Below are 27,143 nucleotides of genomic sequence, written 5' to 3'. Positions count from 1 at the left end.
GACGATAATTTCTTTTTCAACAGGACTATGACCCAAAACCAACCTCCAGGCTGTGTAAAGGTTATTTGACCAAGCAGGAGAGTGATTGAATGCTGCATCAGATGACCTGGCCGCCACAGTCACCTGACCTCAACCCAATTGAGATGGTTTGGGATGAGTTGGACCGCAGAGTGGAGGAAAAGAACAAGGGCTCAGCATATGTGGGAACTCCTTCAAGAATATTGGAAAAGCATTCCAGGTGAAGCTGGTTGAGAGAATGCCAAGAGTGTGCAAAGCTGTCAAAGGCAAAGGGTGGCTACTTTGAAGAATCTAAAATTATATTTTGATTTGTTTAACACTTTCTTTGGTTCAGTGATTCCATATGTGTTATTTCATAGTGTTGATGTCTTCACTATTATTCTACAATGTAGAAAATAGAAAAAATATTGACTCAGTAGGTGTGTCCAAACTTTTGACTGGTACGGTACATTAGCGTGTGTTGTATCAAGTTTTTAGACCGACAAGTCACACCTTTTTTTCGGACTGTAAAGTTCAATCAGAAGACAGATAGTTTTCATCTTGCTGATCGCAATTTATTTTGGGGCCGATCAATTCCTCAGGTATGTAGCTAACTAATGTTTGTTATACTAAAGACATCGAATGAAGATTATTTGCTAGCGATGTGTTCCGAGAAAGAGTCTGAACCAAAGCGAGTGCTCATCGATAGGAATTAAACTCAACGTAATTCAATGTATGGCGATTTATAGTGAATAACAACACCTGAATCGAATGTGGCAGTATCAGCTGGACAACATTTTCGCGATGCCCAGCATGAATTAACGAGACTCTTTGTAGCTATCGTAGTCTGGCAGACATGCTGGGGTGTTTGGATCTAGCTAGCTTTTCAGACAATTCAGCTGTCGGTTCTTTGGATTTAGCAAGTCTCCCTCAACCATAGGGCTTGACTGCTAACGTTAGGTATTTTTACTGGCACGTGAATGGGCCGTCTAATTAATCTAGCTGTAAATCAGGTAGCTAGTTTACCAACCTCGCCAAACGTAAACGAGTTTAGTAATAATGTAAACCATGAGCGTGTCGATAATCTAAACCTAATAATGTAAACCTAAATTCGTGTCGAACATTCCTTCTCTATTTGATCTAACGTTATCAATGTACTCTTGTAATCCGGTTGGTGTTTATTTTTCTTCCTTGTCCAACACGGACTGTTGTGTGCAAGCCTGCAGCTCTCCCTTTTAAATGTATTAATAAGTTTAGCTGGCTAGTTAATACAACCTGGTCTCATAGCATATCGTATTATTCTGTATATACATGTGGTACACATTTTAATATAGTATATTGATTTGTGGATGTCAATCATTTTGTATGATATTTTACGAATTCAAATTCGTACCATATGTTATGCACTTGCTAAATCTATCATATGTTACGAATTCCATTTTGTTGTGGAAAACATTAACGTTAGCCACCTATAGCTAACGTTAGCTAGGCTAGGGGTTACTTTGGGTTAAATGGTTAACATACTGAACAAAAATACAAGTGCAACATGTAAAGTGTTTGTCCCATGTTTCATGATCTGAAAAAAAAAATCCCTGAAATTTTCCATGTGCACAGAAAGCTTATTTCTCTCAAATTTTGTGCACAAATTTGTTTGCATCCCTGTAAGTAAGCATTTCTCCTTTATCAAGAAAATCATAAAGCCCTTTGGTGCAGTTTATTTTTTCTTCTGATTGGCTAGGCCTGGTTCCCCAGTGGGTGCACCTGTGCCCAGTCATGTGAAATCCATAGATTAGGGCCTAATTTATTTATTTAAATTTACCTATTTCCTTACATGAATTGTAAGTCCGTAAACTTAAATTGTTGCATGTTGTTTTTATACACTGCTCAAAAACATACAGGGAACACTAAAATAACACTTCCTAGATCTGAATGAATAAAATATTCTTATTAAATACTTTTTGCTTTACATAGTTGAATGTGCTGACAACAAAATCACACAAAAATTATCAATGGAAATCAAATTTATCAACCCATGGCGGTCTGGATTTGGAGTCACACTCAAAATTAAAGTGGAAAACTACACTACAGGCTGATCCAACTTTGATGTAATGTCCTTAAAACAAGTCAAAAGGAGGCTCAGTAGTGTGTGTGGCCTCCACGTGACTGTATTACCTCCCTACAACGCCTGGGCATGCTCCTGATGAAGTGTCGGCTGGTCTCTTGAGAGATCTCTTCCCAGACCTGGACTAAAGCATCCGCCAACTCCTGGACAGTCTGTGGTGCAACGTGGCGTTGGTGGATGGAGTGAGACATGATGTCCCAGGTGTGCTCAATTGGATTCAGGTCTGGGGAACGGGCGGGCCAGTCCATAGCATCAATGCCTTCCTCTTGCAGGAACTGCTGACACACTCCAGCCACATGAGGTCTAGCATTGTCTTGCATTAGGAGGAACCCAGGGCCAAGCGCACCAGCATATGGTCTGAGGATCTCATCTCGGTACTTAATGGCAGTCAGGCTACCTCTGGCGAGCACATGGAGGGCTGTGCGGCCCCCAAAGAAATGCTACCCCACACCATGACTGACCCACCGCCAAACTGGTCATGCTGGAGGATGTTACAGGCAGCAGAACGTTCTCCACGGCGTCTCCAGACTCTGTCACGTCTGTCATGTGCTCAGTGTGAACCTGCTTTCATCTGTGAAGCGCACAGGGCACCAGTGGCGAATTTGCCAATCTTGGTGTTCTCTGGCAAATACCAAACATCCTGCACGGTGTTGGGCTGTAAGCACAACCCCCACCTGTGGACGTCGGGCCCTCATACCACCCTCATGGAGTCTGTTTCTGACCGTTTGCTGGGGGTCATTTTGCAGGGCTCTGGCAGTGCTCCTCCTTGCACAAAGGCGGAGGTAGCGGTCCTGCTGCTGGGTTGTTGCCCTCCTACGGCCTCCTCCACGTCTCCTGATGTACTGGCCTGTCTCCTGGTAGCGCCTCCATGCTCTGGACACTACGCTGACAGACACAACAAACCTTCTTGCCACAGCTCGCATTGATGTGTCATCCTGGATGAGCTGCACTAAATGAGCCACTTGTGTGGGTTGTAGACTCCGTCTCATGCTACCACTAGAGTGAAAGCACCGCCAGCATTCAAAAGTGACCAAAACATCAGCCAGGAAGCATAGGAACTGAGGTCACCACCTGCAGAACCACTCCTTAATTGGTGGTGTCTTGCTAATTGCCTATAATTTCCACCTGTTGTCTATACCATTTGCATAACAGCATGTGAAATGTATTGTCAATCAGTGTTGCTTCCTATTTTTTTGAGCAGTGTATTTTTGTTCAGTATAGTTGCAAAGTAGCTAAAATGCCTAAGTTGTCCGTGATGAGATTCAAACACGCAACCTTTGGGTTGCTAGACGTTCACATAGAGATCTCCACCCCGACCAACCACCCTCCTTTTCCTTTTTTCCTGACATTACCTGTCTTATACCAATTATGTCACCATAGCATATCATACTAATTTGTTTCCCAGATTTATGTTTACTATGTTACATCTAGTCTATGAGACCAGTCTGAATGTCTTTAACTGATATATTCAATAAAATATAGCTGATTAAGTAGCAATGGAATATGCACTAAGTGAGTACTGACACTTTCTATTGTGGAAGGCTTGGGTCTATGTATGTTTGGTGTTGTATAACTATGTTCAAGTACCTGCTGAGGCTTGTCTTTTCCAGGTGTTACACATTTCTGTGGCTTTTTTTCATCCAAAAAACATAATCAACAATCAAACTACCACACCTAGCTTTTTTTCAGGGTTCCAAGGATCGTTTGAGTGTTTAGGAATTTATGGTAACTGGAAAGTTAATAACTCCGCCTGAAGGCGTGTCACCCAAGGAGACAGTCACAGGCTGTGCAAGTGCATTATCTGCTTGAGACCTGTGAGTGCCCCCGGGCTGAGAGTATGGTGGGTGACGAGGCAAACAGCTCTCTTGGAGGACATGCTGTGTAATCAAATATGTCATATACTGTGAGATATAACCTCCAAGTATAGCATGGCACTCCAGTACTCTTTTCAGCCTTTTGGTGAAATTGTATTATTGTGTGGAGACACGGGTGCGGTAGTAGATAGAGGGCTTTATGTTACAAGAGATGGCTGATGCTCTGTCATAATTAGATTGCCCTTAGACAGGGATCTGATGAATAGCAAATGCTGTGTGTGCATCAACTGGCATCATTTCAGAGAAGCCAAAGCAAATTAACCATGGAAACACCCACAAATTGAGCATTATGCCCTGTCTCATTCCTTAGCAAAATTTGGCAATGATTCATTCCATTGTCAAATGATATGACAGGTCTTCTGAATGAGGCCTGTTTCCTTGAATTGTTGGAACTGAATCATGAACCTTTTTTAATTTAGCTGTACAGACTAAACCTGAGCACTCACTTTGATGGAGGCCACATTGTTCCCCTTTTTGTTGTTTTTCCAAACAATAACAATGAGTGGGAGTAGAACCTTTGTTTTTCTTGAAATTTAGAACTTCTGAGCATGGAACAGCTTGTTCTAGTTGTAGTCATGTTTGGCAAGACAACAGTATTGCGTTGTTGAATTCAGAAATGTCCTGGCACCCAGGTCATATTTCCTGTGTCATAAGTTCTGCTTTACAATGGTTCTTCTATGTTTACAGTCGGGATTTAAATGTTGCAGGTTAGAGGTCTACTATTTCACCTGAAACATTGGCGAGTGGTCAGGACTCCACAGTGCGAGCATTTCACTCGCATTTGTGAATACGAAGTATGATCACATTAATAGCTAAATCAATTCTGCAGTAGCTGTTTTCAGAGTATTTCTGCCGTGTTATTTCATAGCTGGTAAACGCACAAAGTCAAAGAACTACGAATTATATACTATAGCCTATCCCACCTCGCGCTGCTGTGCGCACGTGAAGAGCTGAGTGAAGGATTATTTTTTGAAGTGCTGAGCACAGGCATAATGGTCTAATTTAGTCAAAACGAAAGTCTACTGAAGTGAGACTTTGTCACTGTGTTTCTTGGCTATTTACATTGAAAAACATAGCTTGTGAACAATGTTTTGAGTTTCAAATGCTAGGGAAAAGAAGAACACGGCTACTAGGTCAGACTCATTCTCACAAGCACAAACATGACTCGAGTCGCCTTACCACTAACAAAGATTTTTATTACCTAACCAAGATGGACCAGAGTTTGTCCTTTTTTAAAAAATTTTTTTTTTACATTGGAACAAATTAGTCATAGTGGGCGGAACAAGCAAGGAGGTGGGCAGAGCCAAGCACGAGCTAGCGAGATCCTATTGGTGCGTTCTAGCACATATTTGCATATTTCGGTTAGGGAATGCCTACTCTGAAGTGCGTGTGTGCAGTAACTACATTTTGCACTCCATCTAAATATAAAATAAAAAATAAAATAAAAACTTTGAAGGGTGAAGTCTACAAAACTTTGTCCACTCAAATGTTTAATTGATGAGAAAATTTGATTTTGGCCGACATTCTGCTATCTTGTTCCATCTTCTCCCACCACCGGCCACTGGGCTTTCCACTCATCACTACCAAATGCCAATCCGATGCTTCACATTTATATATCTGTCTCATTGTTCTGTCTGTGACTGTAACCTCCTGTCATTTTTTTGTTTAATAAAAAAATATATATTACTTTTATTTAACTAGGCAAGTCAGTTAAGAACAAACAAACAACAACAAACACATTTTACAATGACTGCCTACACTGGCCAAACCCGGACGACGCTGGACCTATTGTGCGCCGCCCTATGGGACTCCCAATCACGTCCGGTTGTGATACAGTCTTGATTCGAGCCAGGTTGTCTGTAGTGACGCCTCTAGCACTGAGATGTGGTGCCTTAGACTGCTGCGCCACTCAGGAGCATGTTAAAGGGGCAAGTGAAGATTTGTCCCCCAAAAATGTAACGAAATGAAACAATATACCACATTTATTTCTTACTAGTAATGCATGTATTGTTTTAGGAACATTACAAAGCATGCTCATTTGTTTTATTATACAGTGGCTGGTGGACCAAAATGTTAACTTGAGGCCCTCTTTACAGTTAAACATAAAAATACAGCTGTGCCACTCGGGGGCCCAAAACAGTTCTATTCTTTAATACTTCTTAGAAATTACCAGAACATGCTATTTATTTCCCACATCATATTGCAAAGACTTTGTGGTGAAGTTTAGCCCACACATTTCACCATGGTCATGCTAGGCTACACAAACGTAATCATGACTAATTATTTTTTCACCTCTAAGAAGGTTAGCAGGCTTATGTAACACTGTTGATTATCCTCTTAATGGAGGAGAAAGGCCAACTGTGCTTGATATAGTTGTTATTCCAGAGTCTGGATTGTCCCAACTTAGCCTGGCTAGTATGTCGGTCCGAGTAGATGACAGCATGAAGCCAAGCAGACCTTGCAATCCCATTTTGACTGTATCTCTATCACCCTAAATTCAGCGAAATGTTACTGGTCAAATTGTTAGGAAATTGTAAGTGCCGTGGGTGTAGTAACTTGTGACTGAGATGCCTGTTTGTTGAACTCATAGCCTATAGCAGGGCCATTCAACATATTCTTACGGGGACAGATGTAAAAAGGTTAATTGCACGGACGTTTTGCACATGCAATTATTCCTCAGAAGAACTGTATTAAAAAAAAAGCAATGCATTACCGCCAATGTAGCACTTTGGAGTGTGCTCAACCAACACCAGTTAAGGTGCAACCAAAACAATTGATCATCATTGAAAGGAAAAGGCGCAATGCTCGCTCACCATTATTTTTTGTTTTATTTAAACACCCATTAAAAGCTTCTTAATTAAAAGTAACCAATTACAAGCTTAATTAAGCATCACAATAAATAAGACAAATAAGACAAATATGCCAAATTCCAGTCTGAAGGAAGAATTCTTTGAATTCATTTTTCTCAGTCTTTAGATGTTTGTCACACCCTTCTTGCAAGCATCAGAGAGTGAAATAGAAGGCACAAGCGTGTTCCTGAGAGTCGTAGCTTTCAGGAATGTGGTCATAGCTTAAACCGTTCAAACACTAGAGAGAAGTTCGTATGAAGATTTAATAATCAACATGCCACATAGGCGCTAGAAGCCACACTATAGACGACCACCATAGTGCTTGTCTTTTTGGCACGGAATGTTGGATTTGGGCAGGGATTTTTTTTTTTCAGATCTTTTGTTCAGAATTGATCTAAGGGCCGGTATAAATTAATATACAGGCCTGATCTGGCCTGCTGGCCGCCAGTTGAATAGCCCTGGCCTATAGTGTGTACACTAGATTTAAGAACAAGGGCCACAGGGGTATGATATCTGGGTGTAGGAAATGCAGTTGCCTGTGTCCCCTGTAGACATGGTCTCCTGTCAGCCAAACAGAGTTAACATGGATGCTCTCTCCCTCCTGATGAGGTGTGTTGCCCAGACCTGGCCTGATTAAACTTGCATGGCCTCGCCGGTGTGTGTGTGCCAGGATCAACCCTTCGACCTGGACCCATTGCCAGACAGGAGAGCTTTATTATGTCCAACCATGGTGCCCACACAGTGGGCTTGGACAGCAATTTTTTTCCTGTTGAATAGTTCCTTTTTTGGGCACAGTTGGATAGGGCAATTCTAGTTTTCTTACCCAGCTTTGTATTGGGATCATCTGTCTGCTTCTTAAAAATTTAATCGGTCTGGTGTGTCAAGTCAGAGGCCTTTCATCATGTTTTTCCATTCCCCTCGCTCTCCCAAGCTTTATTTGCCAACTATGCTACCATTCCTGCTATTCCCCCCTTTCACCCTGTTTCATTTATTTTCTTCATTCTCCTATTTTTGTTTTTCTGGCTGCACATTAATGGGGTTGTTGACTCCCTCCCTTTCAGTCTTTCAGATTCAATATGGTCTCTGCCAAGGTCAGGGTACTGGTCAGCACTATGCACTACTGCAGGGCTTTCTTTCCTCGAGCGGCTACCAGCCAGTGATCGGGGCCTAAATGGCTGCCTGACATGATTCACTATTCAGTCAGACTGCCTTTTAGAAGCAGGTAAATTCCATGTAAAAGGACCTATGAGCACCAACATCTGAAGTTCATATGAGCATGTCAAATGAAAGCTAAGAGTCTCTGTTTTTGAGAAATTCTGGCATATATACATTTTTCAACCATTTTCCATCCTAAAACTGTGGAATAAGCAAAAGCTATGATTTCTTGTCAAACAGATAGAAAAGGGGTCATCTACCAGAAAGTCTTAAAAGGTGTTAGAAATATACCAAAAAACAATGTTGAAGTGAAGACCCCTGCCAACGAATATCAACACTTTTTTAAAATATTTAGTTTATAAGAGAAAAAGTCAGCATTCTGTAAGTTCAAGAAATCGTGCCTTGGAATTCCATTACCAAAACCCCACATCATTAGACATGATCCGGACCTTTGGCGACTACTAAGTCTTTTTTAAACCTTCCGCTTTAGGCTGGATTTGTCAGTGTATTTCATACATGCATAATCTATGAGCAGAATTACCTACATTGACCACGAAGTCTCTAGTTTGAAATCAACTTGTTTTCTGAAAGCTGTACTGCACCATTTGTCCCCCACATGGGCCAGCCCCCTAGCAATTTGAGTTCTAGCCAATGCGCTTCAACCCCTCGCCATTTCAGTGAAGACTAGCAAGATGCACATGCAATGACGTGGCGTACATATCTGCACATATGTGACAGTAGCAATTTTCAGGGACCACTTTTGGCTTGTGAGCACAACTTTAAGAACTACTGGCAAAAAAAGTATACAAAACTGGAGAATCTCTTTTGAGATATTTTCTCATTTCTCTCCCTCATGAGGAGGAAGGATAATGAATGTTCACAGAACAAGTAAAGGTAGACTTCAATTAGTTGTAGTGTTTTACTGATATCAGTTTTGTTTATGAATTAAGTGAATTGGTAACAGAAGTTCTGCAATTGAATTGGCTACAATGGGGAAATCATAGTTGTCACAAACCACAGTTGGGTCCCCTGCTACTGTCCTCCCTTCTGCTGGCATACTGTCATGTTGATCTGATAAGTTTTCTGTAGTCTGGTGATCAAAGCAAGAGTGTGAAAAGTCTCTCCAATTAATGTCACCTCTCCCAGCTCTTATTGACACCTACCCATGAGCCCCCTCTCTTCCCATTTTACTGTAATCAGCATCCTCTCCCACTGAGCACCAACTGACACTGGACGTCCATGAGTGATGAAAAGTAGTTGGAATTTGGTCCAGCCTGATCTTGATTTCAACGTCCACAGACGTCTGGTATGGCCTTCATTTGGCCAAACATAGACGTCCATGGGCTCCAAGTGGCGCAGTGGTCTAAGGCACTGCATCGGAGTGCTTGAGGTGTCACTACAGACCCGAGTTCGATCCCAGGCTGTGTCACAGCCGACTGTGACCCGAGAGACCCATTAAGCGGGGCACAGTTGGCCCAGTGTCGTCTGAGAAGGAGGGTTTGACCGGCCGGGATTTCCTTGTCCCATCGTGCTCTAGCGACTCCTTGTGGCGGGCTGGGCGCCTGCAAGCTGATGTCGGTCGCCAGCTGGATGGTGTTTCCTCCGACACATTGGTGCAGCTGGCTTCCAGGTTAAGATAGCAGTGCGGCTTGGCAGGGTCGTGTATCGGAGGACGCATGGCGCTCGACCTTCGCCTCTCCCAAGTCCGTAGGAGTTGCAGCAATGGGACAAGACTGTAATTACCCATTTAGATATCACGAAATCACTATTTTTTTCTTACATTTTTTTTTATAGATGTCCATAATTGTTTCAGGTTTGGACCGGACCAAATCTGAACTAATCATAGACGTCTATGTTTCACAAGTTTGGACAGCACAGTACAGTAGCATATAGGAGAGTGCTGTACACGAGTTTAGTACTCTAATGTACTGAACTATACTTTACTGAACTCTACTGTTCTGTGCAGTACTGTACTCTACTGTGCTGTACTTTAATATCCAAAATTGTGAAACATAGACAAATACGATTGCTTCAGGTTTGGTCCGGTCTGGTCCAACCAAGTTCGGCGGTGGAGCTCGTTAAAATAATAGCAAGTGTGTAGAATAATACCCAAATATGCAAATGAGGATATTTATAAGTTTGTGTACCACTTTGGGATACATCACCATGAAGAGAATGACATTCATATCCATAATTATGCATTTTTGTGTAGTACAGATCAGGCACCCATGATGGAATTCCATAATCGCAATTATGTCACCGGGTGTAAATCCACTTCACTTACTGTAGTTCCAAAATAGATTTTTTTCAGAGTCAAGATGCCTTGTGACAGCTGACATACCATTCTGTTGGCAGACATCTTTGAATCTTAATTCTTAGCAGATATTTAATAACTGAGTAATATTTTACCGAAATGTTGTTACCAAACTTTGCATATGCACAGTTCTTCCAGTAAATGTTTCTGTAAACTGTTCTGTGTAAATTGTTAAAAGCAGTCATTGTGCATGGAGTTGTATGGTTTGTTTAACTTTGAAATCAATGGTTTTTGTTTTGAATACATTTTAAGTGAAAAATCTCAGTCTCAGCGCAATTCTGTTACTGTGGGATTGCCCAGCACTGTTAACGTAGTGTCAGTGTTAGATCAGCAGAGAGATTGGGGATTGACGAAGGATGCATATATCCAATGTTGCAATTGGGGATGTTGTGCTTACCTACACTTCAGATTATGTAAAATAGGGTCTAACTTACAACATTTAAAAAAATATTTTTCGATAAAAAATGACAATTTATATTTAAAAAATAAAACAATTGTAAACCCAGTTCGTAAGCTTTTTAGTGATATCAAACTCAACTGTTTATCTTATCCAGTGATGAAGACATGGGTGTCTTATGGTAGGGTGTGTTATGCAAAATTGGTCAACTTTGAGAACATCTGTCTTCTAAATGTTTTGGCATTCATGTCCACAGTCACTTTTTGACCACTTCTACCATGGACAAATATGTTTAGAAAGTTTTGTTCAAATCAAAAGGCATGTGGTCAAAAAGTGACTTAATTCAAACAGAATGACCCTTCAGAGAATTATGATACAGTTTTGGCATCTACTCTACATGTGTGAAGAAGCGTTTTTCTGACTGACATTTCACTCCCCATTTGATTATATGATCCCTCGCTTCTGAGAAAGTAGTAGATTACAAAATAATGATTGTTGTGTCTGGACTTGTCCCTCCAAACCACTCTCCGCTCTCATTTGACAGTAGATTGTCCTCTTCCTCAGTTGGCTGTAAGAAGATCCTCCATCTCCTCCTCTTGATTTGGTGACCTGTCCTATCATGGCTGAAAAGCTAGCGTCCTTCGGTAAGATGCTGCTCCGGCGACGGGCGCTGGACTGTAACCAGGAAGAGAGCCACTTCGCCCGCTGCCTGACCACGCTGGACCTTATTGCCCTGGGGGTGGGTGCCACTCTGGGGGCCGGCGTCTATGTGCTGGCTGGAGAGGTGGCCAGGGAGAAGGCCGGACCAGCCATCGTGCTCTGCTTCCTCATCGCAGCGCTCTCCTCCGTCCTTGCTGGTCTGTGTTATGCTGAGTTTGGTGCTCGTGTGCCCAAGACTGGTTCAGCCTACATGTACAGCTATGTGACTGTGGGGGAAATCTGGGCCTTCATCACTGGCTGGAACCTCATCCTCTCCTATGTCATAGGTAAGTCAGAAGTGGATTAGTAAAAATGAGTGATTTTGAAATTAAGAACCAAAGTGATTTTAAAAAATGGTCAGGAAATGTTAGATTTTTTTTTTTGTGTGTGTAAAGTTGCAAGAAACATGTTTTTAAAGGTAAAAGCAGGATATGAGGTTCAAGGATAACATAAATCTATGTGACTGCACACAACTCCAAGCTGCTTAAACTGCAGTGATATTACTGCTATACCCAGCCAGTCATTTGAGATAATCAGCAATTATGAGTAGCTGAATAATTAGACTGAATGATTAAGATTCTGACGAGGACGTGAACTGAAGAGGTTTTACAGACAGAGCAAGTGCCTGGTCCTTCAGAAGGATTGCCTCATGACAGAAGTGCCCTTGAATGTATGACTCCAACCTCTCATTGTAAGTCTCTCCCCCTCTTTCAGGCACAGCCAGTGTTGCTCGGGCCTGGAGCTCCACCTTTGACAACCTGGTTGAACAGAAGATCTCAGACTTCTTCAGAGCCTCCATGTCCATCAAGGTCCCTGGGAAGATTCTTGCTGAATACCCAGACCTCTTCGCCTTCATCCTGATCTTGCTGCTCACTGGTGTGGCTCACATCTCATTAACATAACTCAGAACACATTTGAAAGCATTATACACAACCTCAGCGAAACTACAGCTACTAAAGAGAGGTTTCTATGGCTGCTTCTTCATTGCTGCCCTAGAGCAAGGGCAGAGTGCCCATTCAGTGCAGCATTATGATTGGTCGCTGCCCACATCTGTGGCTCTGACACTTTGCTAACACCCACACAGGCCTGCTGGCGTTTGGCGTTAGCGAGTCGGCCCTGGTGAACAAGATCTTCACGGGGGTCAACCTGGTGGTGCTGGGCTTCGTCATCATCTCAGGCCTGGTGAAGGGAGACCGTACCAACTGGAACCTCACTGTGGAGGACTTTGTCAACACAACCAACATCACTGATCCAGAGTGAGTCACCAAAGACAAGATGGGCAGGGGAGCTCAGAAAGAGTACTTTATTAGGCAGGAATGGTGGTGTTTTAAAATAAGCCCTATGCATTAATTGAGAGGGTACGAAAGTCTGTTTGCAAAAATAGATCAAAGCTTTTGCAGCCATCAGGGGTAGCAGTTCTCTTCTTGAAGACTAAATATGAAACGATTACTCTTTCTCTTGGGCATTTTTCTTTGTCCAGGATAATTAAAGAGAAGTTTGGCACCGGGGGTTTTGCTCCATTTGGCTTCAGTGGAGTCCTGTCTGGGGCAGCAACCTGCTTCTATGCCTTTGTGGGGTTCGACTGCATCGCAACAACAAGTAGGCCATTTCTTCTTGTCTCTTGACACCAGAGTATTTTTTTTCTGTGGTTGACGACTGTCATATTTAAACCATCTCTATCTACACAGGTGAAGAGGCCAAGAACCCTATGCGTTCCATCCCCATCGGTATCGTGGCTTCTCTGCTCATCTGTTTCTTTGCCTACTTCGGGGTGTCTGCGGCTCTCACCCTTATGATGCCCTACTACCTGCTGAACAGAGAGAGCCCACTGCCAGAGGCCTTCAGTTATGTGCACTGGGACCCTGCCCGCTACATCGTGGCTGTGGGCTCCCTCTGTGCCCTCTCCACCAGGTGACTGGCACAGACAGTTTCCCATAGAGACTTCTCATGGCCTTGTGTGCACTTCTAGCAAAGGTAGAAAGGCACCCAGATGGCAGGCTATTTTTAGTTCATTTATTTTTGTGTCTGAACAGATGTTTCTTATCATATGCTGTGCTTTCAGTTCCTTTTTGTTGTTGTTTGTTATTTGCCTGCAAATAACCAATTATGATGTGGAATATATGAACCTAACTTTTTTTGTTTCTTGTGTTAAATGTTGATGGCCAGTCAGTGTTTGTGGACTGTCCAGAGACATGGCTGACCTCTGTGTGATGGCGATGACTTTGCCTGTGTCTGAGTCCCTCTGTCTTTTCTCTGTCCAGTTTACTGGGCTCAATGTTCCCCATGCCCCGTGTAATCTATGCCATGGCTGAGGACGGCCTGCTCTTCCGCTTCCTCTCAAAGATGAACATAAAAACCAAGACCCCCCTGTTAGCCACCATCGTGTCGGGTATTGTAGCAGGTAAGCTTAGCCCTTGCTTTACTGTGCACCAACACTTAGTTTTCTGTCAACTGTTTAGCAGCTACTCTATGTTTCTTAGAATTGAAATGGATTCTTTCTCTCTGCAGCCCTGATGGCATTCCTGTTTGATCTGGCAGCCCTGGTAGACCTGATGTCGATAGGAACTCTCCTGGCATACACACTAGTGGCAGTGTGTGTGCTTATCCTCAGGTTAGTGCAGAGGATCTTGGCTAAAAAGGGTTCTCAGTCAACGTAGGGTTGACTCTTTATGTGTATTTGTTCTCAGGTACCAGCCGGGTACCCTGGGCCTCAGCGGTGCCAGTGAGAAGCTGGTGGAGCTGGTGGGTCTGCGGAGGGCAACCATGGCGGAGGGGGACAGTGGAGACGAGTTTGACCAGGAGGGTGAGGGGGAGACCAGGCCCCTCAGGGAGAGGTTCACCCTCAAGATGCTGCTGGTGCCCAGCTGTGACGTCCCCACCAAGACCTCCGGACTTATCGTGTACATCACTACCGCTGTCATCTGTGAGTCTCCCCCTTTTGTCAGGGTGAAGTGTTGATGACATTTAAAGCTGTTTTGGGTGTACCAGAAAAGCTCCACATATTTAAGTGAAACTTTTATTGATATGTTTGGCATACTGGTTACAAATGGAAGCAGCTGTCTGATCATTTCAATGCATTCTCTCATTTGCATTATGTATGACCAAGAACTGTAAAGTATAATTGAGATTCCACTATACATGCTGAAGTTCACAATCTCTCTTTTTCTCTGTAGCTGTGGTATTCACCCTGCTGTGCGTAGTGCTGGCTGTGTGGGGGGCAGAGGTGGTAAGTGGCCACCCCCTGTGTGTCACCATATGTGCCATACTGGCCTTCTTCGCCTTCCTGTGTGTGGCCATCATCTGGAGACAGCCCCCGAGCAGACAGGCACTCACCTTTAAAGTATGATGGGAGTTGTCAATCACATGACTCAGTTCACGTTTGTTGTTTCATTCATCCTGAGAAACCATTTCCTATTTACTGTAGGTTTCTGCGTTCTCCTAGAAACCACTGTCTGTCTGTGCTTGTTTCATTGAATCATCAGCTCTTAGCTTAAAAAAAGCAAATTAACATTAATGTTGTACTTGTTAGTCTGGATTATGTCCAGTGTTTGCTAATTGTGGTTAATGTAGAAACAAAAAAATGTGAATCCCCTCAGGTACCCCTGCTCCCAGTGCTGCCATTGGTCAGTATCTTTGTCAACATTTACCTCATGATGCAGCTGGATGGGCCAACATGGTGTCGCTTTGCAGTGTGGATGACTATTGGTTAGTGAGATCCCCACCCCTTATTTTTGCTTTGCCTCTTGCTCTTGTGCCGATCTGTATTATTACTCAATGTTGTGTTACTCAAGGAAAGGAAAGGGGGATACATAGTCAGTTGTACAATTGAATGAAAGCATTCAACGGAAATGTGTCTTCCGCATTTAACCCAGCCCCTCTGAATCCGAGAGGTGCGGGGGCACAAGTACAGTGTCTCAGTGAGGTTCACCTTTGACATGCTGCAGTTTCACTGTTTAAATCTATTTTTCTTCCTTCTCTTTCTCCTAGGTTTTCTCATCTACTTTGGTTATGGGATTAAGAACAGCTCAGAGGCCACACCCAACCGTGGTAAATTTGAGACAGTCCTCCGATCAAAGAGTCCCATCTACCTGGCAGAGGATGACAGTGAGGTGGAAGGGATGACACCTTAGAGGAGAATAGTGGTGGAGTAGATGGTGTACGCCCCAACAACATAACACGCAAGACGAACAGGTGCACGGTCTCATTGCGTTAATTTTCAACTGTCGGGGCATTGTGCTACAACCGACTGTCTTCTCCTTTGTTGATATTTTGTCATTCCTATAATGTAGAGAGACCCTCACATGCTAAATGGATTTTGGATGTACGGTATCAGTCAAAAGTTTGGACATCTACTCATTCAAGGGTTTTTCTTTATTTGTATTATTTTCTACATAGTAGAATAATAGTGAATACATCACACCAATGGAAAGCACACATGGAATCATGTAGTAAGCAAAAAAGTGTTAAGTCAAAATATATTTTATATTTGAGATTCATCAAAGTCACCACCCTTTGCATTGATGACAGCTTTGCACACCTATGGCATTCTCTCAACTAGCTTCATGAGGTATTCACCTGGAATGCATTTCAATTAACAGGTGTGCCTTGTTAATTTTTGGAATTTCTTTCCTTCTTAATGTGTTTAAGTCAATCACTTGTGTTATGACAAGGTAGGGGTGGTATACAGAATATAGCCCTATTTAGTTAAAGACCAAGTCCATATTATGTCAAGAACAGCTAAAAGAAGCAAAATGAAACGATGGTCCATCGTTACTTTAAGACATGAAGGTCAGTCAATCTGGAAAATGTCAAGAACTTTGAAAGTTTCTTCAAGTGCAGTCGCAAAAAACATCAAGCGCAATGATGAAACTGGCCCTCATGAGGACCGCCACAGGAAAGGAAGACTCAGAGTTACCTCCGGTGCAGAGGATAAGTTCATTAGAGTTACCAGCCTCAGAAACTGCAGCCCAAATAAATGCTTAAGAGTTCAGGTTACAGACACATCTCAACATCAACTGTTCAGAGGAGACTGCATGAATCATGCCTTCATCGTTGAATTACTGCAATAACAAAAAACACTACTGAAGGACACCTATAATAAGAAGAGACTTGCTTGGGCTAAGAAAAATGAGTTGTAGACATTAGACTGGTGGAAATCTGTCCTTTGGTCTGATTAATCCAAATTTGAGAATTTTGATTCCAACCCACGTGTCTTTGTGAGATGCAGAGTAGGTGAGCGGATGATCTCCGCATGTGTGGTTCCCACCGTGAAGCATGGAGGTGTGGGGGTGCTTTGCTGGTGCACTGTCAGTGATTTATTTAGAATTCATGGCACACTTAACCAGCATGGCTACCACAGCATTCTGCAGCGATACGCCATCTCATCTGGTTTGCGCTTAGTCCCACTATCATTTGTTTTTCAACAGGACAATGACCCAAAGCACACCTCCAGGCTGTGTAGGGGCTATTTGACCAAGAAGGAGAGTGATGGAGTGCTGCATCAGATTACCTGGCCTCCACAATCACCCAACCTAACCCAATTGAGATGGTTTGGGATGAGTTAGACTGCAGTTGAAGGAAAAGCAACCAACAATTGCTCAGCATATGTGGGAACTCCTTCATGACTGTTGGAAAAGCATTCCAGGTGAAGCTGGTTGAGAGTGTGCAAAGCTGTCCTCAAGGCAAAGGCTGGCTACTTTGAAAAATCTAAAATATATCAAATATATTTTGATTTAACACTTCTTTTTGGGGGGGGGGTTACATGATTCCATGTGTTATTTCATAGTTTTGATACCTTCACTATTATTCTACAAAGTAAAAAATAAAGAACCTTGAATGAGTAGGTGTGTTAACCTTTGACTGGTACTGTATGTGCACTGAGATGTACACTGATTGTACAAAACATTAAGAACACCTGTGATTTCCATGACAGTCTGACCTGGTGAAAGCCACCGTCCCTTATTGATATCACTTGTTAATTACACTGCAATCAGTGTAGATGAAGGGGAGGATACAGGTTAAAGAAAGATTCTTAAGCATTGAGACATTGTCTGTGTGCCATTCAGAGGGTGAATGGACAAGACAAGATTTATGTGCCTTTTGAACAGGTTATGGTAGTAGGTAAGAGGCACACTGCTGGGTTTTTCATGCTCAACAGGTTTCTATGTGTAACAAAAATGATCCACCACCCAAAGAACACCTAGCCAACTTGAAACAACTGTGGGAAGCATTAGAGTCAACATGTGCCAGCATCCATGTGGAACTCTTTCGGCACCTTGTAGAGTCCATGCCCTGACGGCAAAAGTGAGGGGTGCGTGCAACTTAATATTAGGAAGGTGTTCTTAATGTTTTGTACGCTCAGTGTATACTCCATCAACATGAACTTGCCAAATTTCTGCATATCTAACCATTTGAAAGGGTTTTTTGTATTAAATATGTCATTTAGGTGGTACAAATGGCATGGCACAGAGTTCCTCCATTTTTAATGTGTTATTCTAGTGCCTGGTTGTTTCTGCCTGAATTCAGCCATTTTCCCCAAAATGGTGTCTGATATCCACTGTCTTTGCCCTGTGAGATACTGCTGGGTCCAGTAAGCACATCAACAGGGTATGTTGTGTGTCCTCCTGTCCATATAGGTAAATTACTATGGTATTATTTGTGTTCTTTGGGGACAGGCAATACCAAGGAGAGGGTCAAACCACCCCAGAACTCACTGTCTGCACTTTAGAGAGATGCTTGACAATGAAATTTAAATTTTGTAAAACTTGGACCTTACCCAAAATTCTTAATTTTTTAAGAATTTATCATTTAGAATAGAGAATATTTTTTTTAACAATCATTAATTAAATTTTGTTTTCATATTTATACATAGATATGTATGCTATATTTGTTAATTATTGGAAGAGCTGCCCAAATAATTATTACATTTAAAATTATGCTCTTAACTGTAGAGATTGTGTGACGAGAGAAATAACTTATTTTTGTACCATGATGATCGACAAACTCTACCAAATAGAGAGATGTCTATAGGAAGGTACACTGAAGAAAAATGCTGATATTCCTTGGAGCCCAAAACTGGCACTACTGAAAGGATTACAATACATTAGCCTAGAATGAAAAGGCTTACAGGTTTCATTCCTGTTTTAAGGTCTTAATCTCGTGGTACATGTTACTTACATGATTGATTCCATGTATAATTTTGTACATAACTGTTTTGTATATAATTGTGTCATTGATAGATGGGCCTGGGTTTTAATCTCTTAACTCTGAGTGTCTAACTGAATGTATTAATAATATGAACTGAGAACCCCACCAGCGTCAGTCAAATTCTGTTTCTAGACACTTTGCTGTGGTGTTCAAATCAACTTGTGTTTTTTCTGTTTTAACTATGTGCCTCAATTTATTTGCTCACTTCAAGGGTATGTATGTAACTGTTATTTGTATTCTATGCCTATTTACGAGATGTGGAAATGGTCACATCACAGATAATCAATTCAAATTGGTATCCCTTCATATTATTGTGATTTAAATTACCATTTTAAGATCAAGACTGGCCAGTCTTGTGTAAAAATGGCCTAGAAAACACACTACAAATAGCTGTGAGTAAAAGTCTACAATATGGTATTTTTGTATTTTATTTTTATGCTTCCAGGGGGCTCAAAGCTTGTTACAGAATCATGTTGCAAAGAAAAGTATTGCACATTACGTCAGTGTCTCATACAAGGTTTTGTGGAGTGAGTTACAATACTAGGATGTTTACAAACTACCTTGGAAAAAACTACCTTGGAACAGTATTTGAGAAAATAACAATTGTGTTGTACTAACTGTTTCATGTCCATTTGTACTCTTACTGATTTTAAAAGCATAGTATAACAGTACATGTACTTTCTGTAAATGTGTCAAGAGAAATTACTGTATATAATCAATGTCGTTTTTTTTTAAGTAAATTTGAATCTTCCAATGAAAACTGTCTGTGACTTACTGATTTTTTTTTTTTTTTTCAGACATTACAATGTGGCTTGAAACAAAAGTCAAATTATCCCAATTTCTGTTGATTTCCTTCGTGTCCGACTTTCATCACTTGTTCAATCAAAATGGAATCTAATGGCAAGACTGCAACTCCCAGAAATACTTTCGTTTCCTATGTTGACAAACAGCTGATTTCCGGTGTCTTTAAATGTCCTGCCATTATTCTTCGACAAGCAGTAGTTAGGTTCGATGTTATTTGACGGAAAGAGACACCCAAACGTGGGATACGTTTAACCATTGGGATGCTTATATATTTAAGTATTTGTTTTATACCGTTACGGTCTTTAGAGATGTGAGGTTTTTTTGTGTTAAGATTAACGGTAGTGATATCGCGGGTTGTCTTTTCTGTGCTCCCACAGTTCCTCTTTTCTGCCGCAGTCAGATATGTTCACTTTAGTTACATTTTAGCAACGTAGCTACCTACCTATATAAGTTAGTTACCTTCCTTGTAAATGAACACAGCTACCTAACGTTTCTTCGGGTGTCATCTCCTTGCTAGCCAACCATGCTACTAGTTACAAGCCAGCGTTAGGAGATCTTGTCAGGCAATACGGATGATTTTGAGTTAATCTGTCGAGGATAAAGCAACGAGTTTATAGCCATCTGTTGTTAACTAAGTAACGTTAGTGTTGGCAAGCTACTGAAGCTAGCTAGCTAACTAGCTAATGTGTAGCCAAATGCTATGCAAGTAAATAGCTTCCGTCTGACAGTGTATGATTGCTAGGCAGTGGTTGATTGATATATACGCTTGACACCTAGCCACCATCGTTCGCAGATATCACATCAACAGGCGAATCTTGTAACCAATTTTATGTTTCACGTTGGTCAGAGCGCTTGAGTTGGTGCCAGGCTGTGGAAAGCAGAGAAAGGAGGGGGGTGGGAGTAGTGAAACGCACACAGTGTTCTTTGTGCCAGGGGTTTGGCCCAGTCTCCATCAGCAAAGCGCAACACTAACTGCCCAGTCGGCTCTGTTCAGAGCAGCTTCAGAGCCATGACAACTCAAAGGGATGTCGATATTGTGAGTATTAATTGCAACCCAACATAACCAATCCTTAGTTACTGCATAAGATTCAATGCTGTACATGTCTAATATTGACGTGGTTACAGTGCGTGTGATGTTTTCCATGTCTGAATGTATTTGGAGGCTAGTTTAGGATCAGGGATTAACTCAAACAGAATAGCTGCTATTTCTGTAATCATCTGTCAAACTACATTTTGAGATTGCCCCACATTTTTTGTAGAGGTGAGCCTTAAAGGCCCAGTGCAGTCAAACGTGATTTCCCCCCCCCCCCCCCCACCCCCCCTATGTTTTTATAAACATTTCCACACTGGGGTTGGAATAATGCTGTGAAAATTATAATGCACTTTTAGTGTAAGAGCTGTTTGTCAGACTGCCTGAAATGTCAGCCATTTTTGATGGGAGGGAGTTTTGGTCTTCTATGGTGATGTCACCATGTGGTAAATTGGTTAATAGACCAATCGAGTTCCAAACCTCTCTGCCTATAACAGCTCATTTAAACTTCCCCACTCAAAACATTCCCAGACAGTCTTAGCTAAATTCTTGCTTGAGAAATTGTCCTTTTTGCAAAGATTTTTTTTTATTTTTTTTATAAAAAAAATCTTTTTTTATTTTTTAAAATCTCGCTAAGATACTTAAATGTTATCCAGAAATGATTTGCTATTGAGATATAAACGCCTGCATTGGACCTTTAACTGATTTGATTCATATCCCCAAATCACAGCTCTACCCTCTTGGATATTGTTAATTTCTTAAACAAACCTGTATGACCAGTGTAACACAAGTGCCACGGACATGGTTTTTAAGGCATGGATGGAGAGGAGATTGTTTATGATTTCAATTTGACTGGTTCTCCTCAGTTAAAAAAAAAATAATAATAAATAAAAAATCAATGCAGAAGCTAGTAGGCTACTCTGGACTGCCTGTACTGTTGTACTGATGCCAGCTTGTGGTGTTCTGGATTCCTCTACTTTTGCTTATTTGGTAGAATCCCTCATTGTCACATTTCTGTTCTCAATGCACGCATGTTGCAGACCTTTTCTCTTAATTCAAATCTGAGTTTTTAAAGCGCATTTTTGTTTGTCTTAACAGTATATCCTTGATGGATTAAAATAAAGGGCAGCTGGGCAGATTCTAGTTTGTTTTTTGTTTGGTTGTGGATAAGGGGGGGTTAAAGCTTGTTAATGATGACATGGGTATGTAACCCCACACGGAGGGGTTATGCAGTTCATGGGGGGGAGGGGACGGGACTTCCTCTGCTTAGGGGGGGGGGGGTTGGTGTGTTTGTAAACGGATCATTGTAGGACTGTCCTGACGTCACACCTGGTGGCACACACTTTGTTCTGGCTTCCCTGATTACCAACAGAGAAAGTTTAGGATCAAATGAACACATTGTAATATGTGGGGGAAAATACCCATCTGTTAACGTAACATTGATATTGGTCTCCAAACTATAATAGTATTGGTAGGCCTAATGGTTGGAATGCCATGATTTCCCAGGCATTTTCTGGATTCTGGTGGAATACCAATATCTACTTTGGTGAATGATTTATTTTTTAAATGTGAGGCAGTGGTTGTGTGTGCAGCGTGTTACGATTCGTCAACTAATGCAGAGGAGGGGTGGAGACGGTGTGCCTTCCGTCCATAATGATGCTTCAGAGCATTTTTCCCTATCAGAGGTTCTGACCTGGGGCTGCTGCCACCACAGGAGGGAAGGCTTTGAGCCTGGGTCTCTTGTGCAGGCACTGCTGTGTATGCTTAAGGCTACTTACCGTAGCGGATGTTTCATGAGTTTAGAATTGATGAGTTGATAATAGATCCCATTTACATAGCCTACATGGAGTGTCTGACAGGAAACCTCAGAGTTGCACTACCTCAATCTACTTCATGTGAAATTGTTTCCCTATTGCCCAATGGGATTTCAATTTCATGACTTGTATGTACTATGATTTCTCAGAAATAGTCAGTTGGTTTTATTCATTTGATTCATTATTCTGTGGCATTTGGGATTTGACTCAATGCACTGGACCAACTGCCTTACCTTGTCCTTCTCTTTCGCCGTTTATTCCCAGCAGAACTCTGCAAACAGCATGTGGATGATGTAACCGTTAAACCAAATAACTATTTTAAATCCAAGAATATATATATTGTTTTAAGTGCCATTACCCAAGTCTCCTAAAAATTAAACCAGGACCATCCTTTTGGACTCTAAATGACTAATACATATGAAATGGTCTCTGTTTGTTTTAGGAGCCTTTTTAAGGCTTTAGGGAAACATGTCATGAGGTGCTAGTACGATTAGGGCAACATGCCAAACACATTTTCATGTATTTTTTTCTTTCGATGCTTTCATTTAGTGGACTGGGTGGGTACAAAGAAGAGCAGGGAAAAGCCCTTTCTAAGACCTTCACGTACACCCCCCCCCCCCCCCCCCCGGGTTACGCGTTGGCAATATCAATGTAATAATGTGGCCCAGGCCTGTCTGGGACACCTGGGGTTATCACATTAGGCCGACAGCCCGGAGAGAGGAGCTGCTCCCTGCCTCAAGCCACTGAAGGCCCACTGTTCTCCCCCTCCATCCCATCACCCCCCAGCTCCACCCTTATCTATGCCCCGTCCTACTATAGGGGCTCACTACACAACAAGCTCAGTCCTCTCTGAAGGAAGCAGCCCAGTCAAAGGGGCTGAGAGCTGCACCAGAGAAATCTAATTAGACTGGAATGCCAGTTTTGGTGCAGGCTTCCGAAGGTCATCTCATGTCATTCGAGGTGAGAGAAAACGGAAGGATTCCATGTGATTAGGCGTAGCTACGTGCCTCTCATTGCTCGATGGGGTGGAAATGTGGACTTTTATTATACGTTAATCTTGTGATTTCTGTGGAGCATGTGTAGGATTAGTCAATGTTTTGTTTGGGCCATTCCAGGTGAACCTGCGTCTTATCCTGGTCAGTGGGAAGACACAAGACTTCATCTTCTCCCCCAACGACTCGGCCATGGACATCGCCAAGCACGTCTTTGATAACTGGCCCTTGGGTGAGTTTTTTGCATGTTGGGAGGTGGACCAAGAAACTACCACTTCACTGTCTTGTTTTCTATTGAGTTGTATTGTGGAATGAATCAGGTCACTTCAACTGTCTGATTTAGTGTACTGGGCATACTTCTATTTCTTGTTGTGAATGCCCACTTTGAAGTTCGTTACTGTTATAGGAACAGCTGTTGGACCATGCCTTGTGTCGTAACACTTTATTCCATCTCCACACCCCTGATGATGGTAGTAATGTTTGTGTGGGTTCAACCACTGCAGGAAGTGTCTGAGTGTTTCTGGCGCTGATTTAAAAAATTCTCCCCTGAGCTTGTGTGTGTTGTCTCATCGCTCCATCAGGATGGGAGGAGGAGCAGGTGAGCAGCGCCAGCATCCTACGCCTCATCTTCCAGGGACGCTTCCTGCATGGCAACGTCACCCTGGGAGGTATTTGATGGACCCTCCTACACACACACATTCATCCTACATGTCTGAAATTTACTAGTGAATACTGTAATTGAATGACCTGTGTCCTTTGAAATTAAGTTTGACCCTAGAGTCGGTGTCCGCTCCCCCGCAAACATCTAATTAGCATAATAAAAACATCAACTGTTGAGTAAGAGATTCAGTTTTTTTGCATGGGCTGTGTCTCAATCCACCACATCCGCCGATGGTGGCCTTAGACTCTAGAGGGTTACCCGTGCCACACTTAAGGATGGAGAATGGGCATTCGGAACATGTTTAGTAATACCATAATTAAAGAGGATTTATATATTCTGCATATTAATTGTTCATTGTCTGTCCTTTTTTGTTTTCTAAGCTTTAAAGCTGCCCCCTGGCCGAACAACTGTCATGCACTTGGTTGCCAGAGAGACCCTGCCAGAGCCTAACTCCCATGGTGAGAACCCCTCAGTCTCGTTCTGTCTCATCTCAAGGAGGTCAACCCATCCCATCACCTAGCTGTCAGTGACCATGTTGAGCTGTAATTGCTACAGCTTTAGGCCTTATGGTCCCTTTTGAACCGGAAAGTCTGGTGATATTTGCTCTCGTCTCACCAAGTTTCTTTCTATCGTCCTCGTCTTTGTAGGTCAACGTAACCGGGAGAAGACCGCGGAGAGCAACTGCTGTCTGCTCTTGTAAAGACGACAACAAACCACAATCCTCCCCTTAACCCTCCCCCACATTCACCCCTGCTCGGCTTCTGTCTGCCCGTCAACCATGGATTTGGAGAGATCACAGGGAGATGGGTCACAGAGCTGTCAGGCTGCTGTCTGGCACATGTTTGTGGCACTCTGGCCCAATCGGTGGCTTTGGAATTATTAGTAGTTTTTTTTTTTTTACCCATTTATTCAGATCAATTTTCTTTTTTCACCCTTTTGCCAGATTCTGCCTTTTTCTTCTGTGTTGTAAAACCATGTTAAGAATTTGTACATATAATCTCTGTGGTTACCCAGGATGAGATAGCTGGGTGACCATACAGGTTTTGAAGACCTCCCACAGAAACACTGTCAAACTATGACTTCGGAACATTGACCTGTACTGTGGCGTTGGTCATTTGCATTGACTCCAAGTAACTTTCTGCTAATGAAATGAAATGGAAGTTCCCATGGCTCTTGTAGAACGGCGTTAAAACCTCTCATTGCACTTAACTGGGTTGTTTATTAGAAAGTGTTTCTCATATATATATATATATATATATCGTTTTTTTGTATCGTCTTAATCTCCCCATCTTACAGAGGAAGAGAGAATAATGTCCTACTGTTAGACAAAGTGCCATCCTCCTCACCCGATGTAGACCGTGCACAGTACAGTAGTTGACTCCTACTAGCAGGGTGTGTGTAGTCTGCCATAGCACCAGTGGAGTGTGTATCTCTGTGACATGGGCCACACTCGTGTTTGTTCCTGGACTTGGACCAACAGAGGAAGAGTTCAAAGTTGTAAAGGGACACCTGTGTGTGTGGCATTGTCACGTGTTTGATCACCTCGACGGTGAATGATGAACTGGTCTAGCTAGAAGAATCTGAACTAACTCCTACACATTCTCCCCCTGGTTGTGAAACCCTGCTCCCCCCCCCCCCCCCTTTTACTGAGTGAAAAGTATTGAAGGATTGCTTCTGAGTGACCATTGTCATTCTGTATGGCTTCCACCTCTGCTCAACATGACCATTTAGACTACATCCCGTCCCATGGGACAGCCCCCTCGCCACTCCCCGTCCGACCTCAGTGAGGAATAAGGGAATCGACACCAGGAGCCAGTCAACAGAGAGGTGTTGGTAGTTGGAGGTCTTCATGGCCAACTACAGGACATTAGGACCAGAGGTATGAGGGAGCAAGTCCTTGGAGAGGATTCCCCTCTGGAAAATAGGAGGAAATGATGATGATGATGGTATTTGACCTCCTTTTTGTTTGGATGCTGTCTGTTTTTGTTTGCCTTTTTGATTGTGGAATTATTCAGTAATATCATTAATATTGCAATTGGAAAATGTCAATTTTTATCTTGTATTGATATTGTTTGTCCAGTTGCTGATGTCTGACTCCTGTTAATTGAATGCCTTTTGTTCCAGGGGTTAGTGTGTGTGTGGGAATTGTGTATTAATTTTACATGACTGTATGTGTGAGTGGATAGGTTGGGGAAAGGACTGAGTGTATGGAGACAGTTTGTGTATTTGAGTAATGGGTGTGTGTTTGAACCTAAAAACGGTGTGTGTGTGTTTGTGTGTGAACACTGGAGGTTAGTGATGCAGGTGGTGGAGTAGAACAGATTGGTCTTGGGTGGCTGTGGTTTCCATGGAAACAGTGTGAATCCTTCCTTTTAGTGAGTCCTTTGGTTAGTGTCTGTCAACCAATGTCACTGCTATGAAATGTAGCTCAATATGAATAAATGTATTTAAAAAAATAAAGAATACTAATGAAATGTGGTCTGCTTGTATTATAAATTAATAAAATATCTTAAAGAAATGTTCTAAGTTAAGTGTGGAACACTTTGCTTGGACAATATGCATTCTTCATTGTAGAGGTTGTGACTTGTGATATAGGGGACAGATCTATATTCTTTGTCAGTAGTAGAGGAGATTGATGGCAGCTGGGTGGCAGTGTTGTGTAGCTACTCCATTCTCATCCTAGGCCCTGGGCTATCACTGTTCAACACCTCCTGGTTGAGTCCCATACTTGTATTTTTTTTAATTAACTAGGCAAGTCAGTTAAGAAAATAATGACGGCCTACCCCAGCCAGACGACGGTGGGCCAATTGTGCACCGCCCTATGGAACTTCCAATCTCGGCTGGATGTGATATAGCCTGGATTCGAACCAGGGACTGTAGTGACACCTCTTGCATTGAGATTCAGTGCCTGAGACTGGTTTGCCACTTGGGAGCCCCTCTACCGATATGAATTCCATGTGTGATACTCCAAGGTCAAAATGTACTATTTGATGTTGGCTGTTACATAACCTTTTCCTCTGACTGTAATAATGGTTGGCTGACATTATCTATTATTCAGAGGTTCTTTGCAATGAATTTAGTTAAGTAGTAGACTGATCAATATTACTCTCCAATATCACAAATTACCTTAACAATGGATAAGAATCAGTGTAGTTTTGATGGATTACCATATGTGGACTTGGATAACTAAAAGGTAGTAATCAGTCACTAGATTAAATAAAAGTTAAAT

At 42.3% G+C, this 27,143-nt stretch overlaps 2 protein-coding genes across 3 annotated transcripts; both read left to right on the top strand.

Annotated features, from left to right (window-relative positions):
- The first annotated feature begins 468 nt into the window (after positions 1 to 468).
- On the top strand, positions 469 to 19,373 carry LOC109910258 (cationic amino acid transporter 3-like). 2 transcript variants are annotated; one of them, XM_020509393.2, is made up of 12 exons: positions 469 to 599; positions 11,273 to 11,694; positions 12,122 to 12,283; positions 12,492 to 12,663; positions 12,888 to 13,006; positions 13,096 to 13,318; positions 13,669 to 13,808; positions 13,916 to 14,018; positions 14,095 to 14,330; positions 14,581 to 14,633; positions 15,004 to 15,112; positions 15,395 to 19,373. In XM_020509393.2, the coding sequence occupies exons 2-12, from the start codon at positions 11,328 to 11,330 to the stop codon at positions 15,535 to 15,537; spliced, it is 1,827 nt and encodes a 608-aa protein (XP_020364982.1). In that variant the 5' UTR covers positions 469 to 599; positions 11,273 to 11,327; the 3' UTR covers positions 15,538 to 19,373. The 2 variants fall into 2 exon arrangements, with proteins under 2 accessions (XP_020364982.1, XP_020364981.1); XM_020509392.2 differs by having other exon boundaries at positions 14,581 to 14,747.
- Positions 19,374 to 19,556: 183 nt separating this feature from the next.
- On the top strand, positions 19,557 to 26,392 carry LOC109864755 (ubiquitin-like protein 3). Its single transcript, XM_020452684.2, has 5 exons — positions 19,557 to 20,453; positions 23,377 to 23,485; positions 23,835 to 23,921; positions 24,295 to 24,372; positions 24,562 to 26,392. Exons 1-5 carry the CDS (start codon positions 20,427 to 20,429, stop codon positions 24,612 to 24,614), a joined length of 354 nt encoding a protein of 117 aa, XP_020308273.1. The 5' UTR covers positions 19,557 to 20,426; the 3' UTR covers positions 24,615 to 26,392.
- Positions 26,393 to 27,143: the final 751 nt, after the last annotated feature.

Source organism: Oncorhynchus kisutch, linkage group LG19, assembly GCF_002021735.2.
Source record: "Oncorhynchus kisutch isolate 150728-3 linkage group LG19, Okis_V2, whole genome shotgun sequence".
In the NCBI taxonomy this organism is placed as follows: domain Eukaryota; kingdom Metazoa; phylum Chordata; class Actinopteri; order Salmoniformes; family Salmonidae; genus Oncorhynchus; species Oncorhynchus kisutch.
This window is presented reverse-complemented; position numbering and strand designations above follow the sequence as displayed.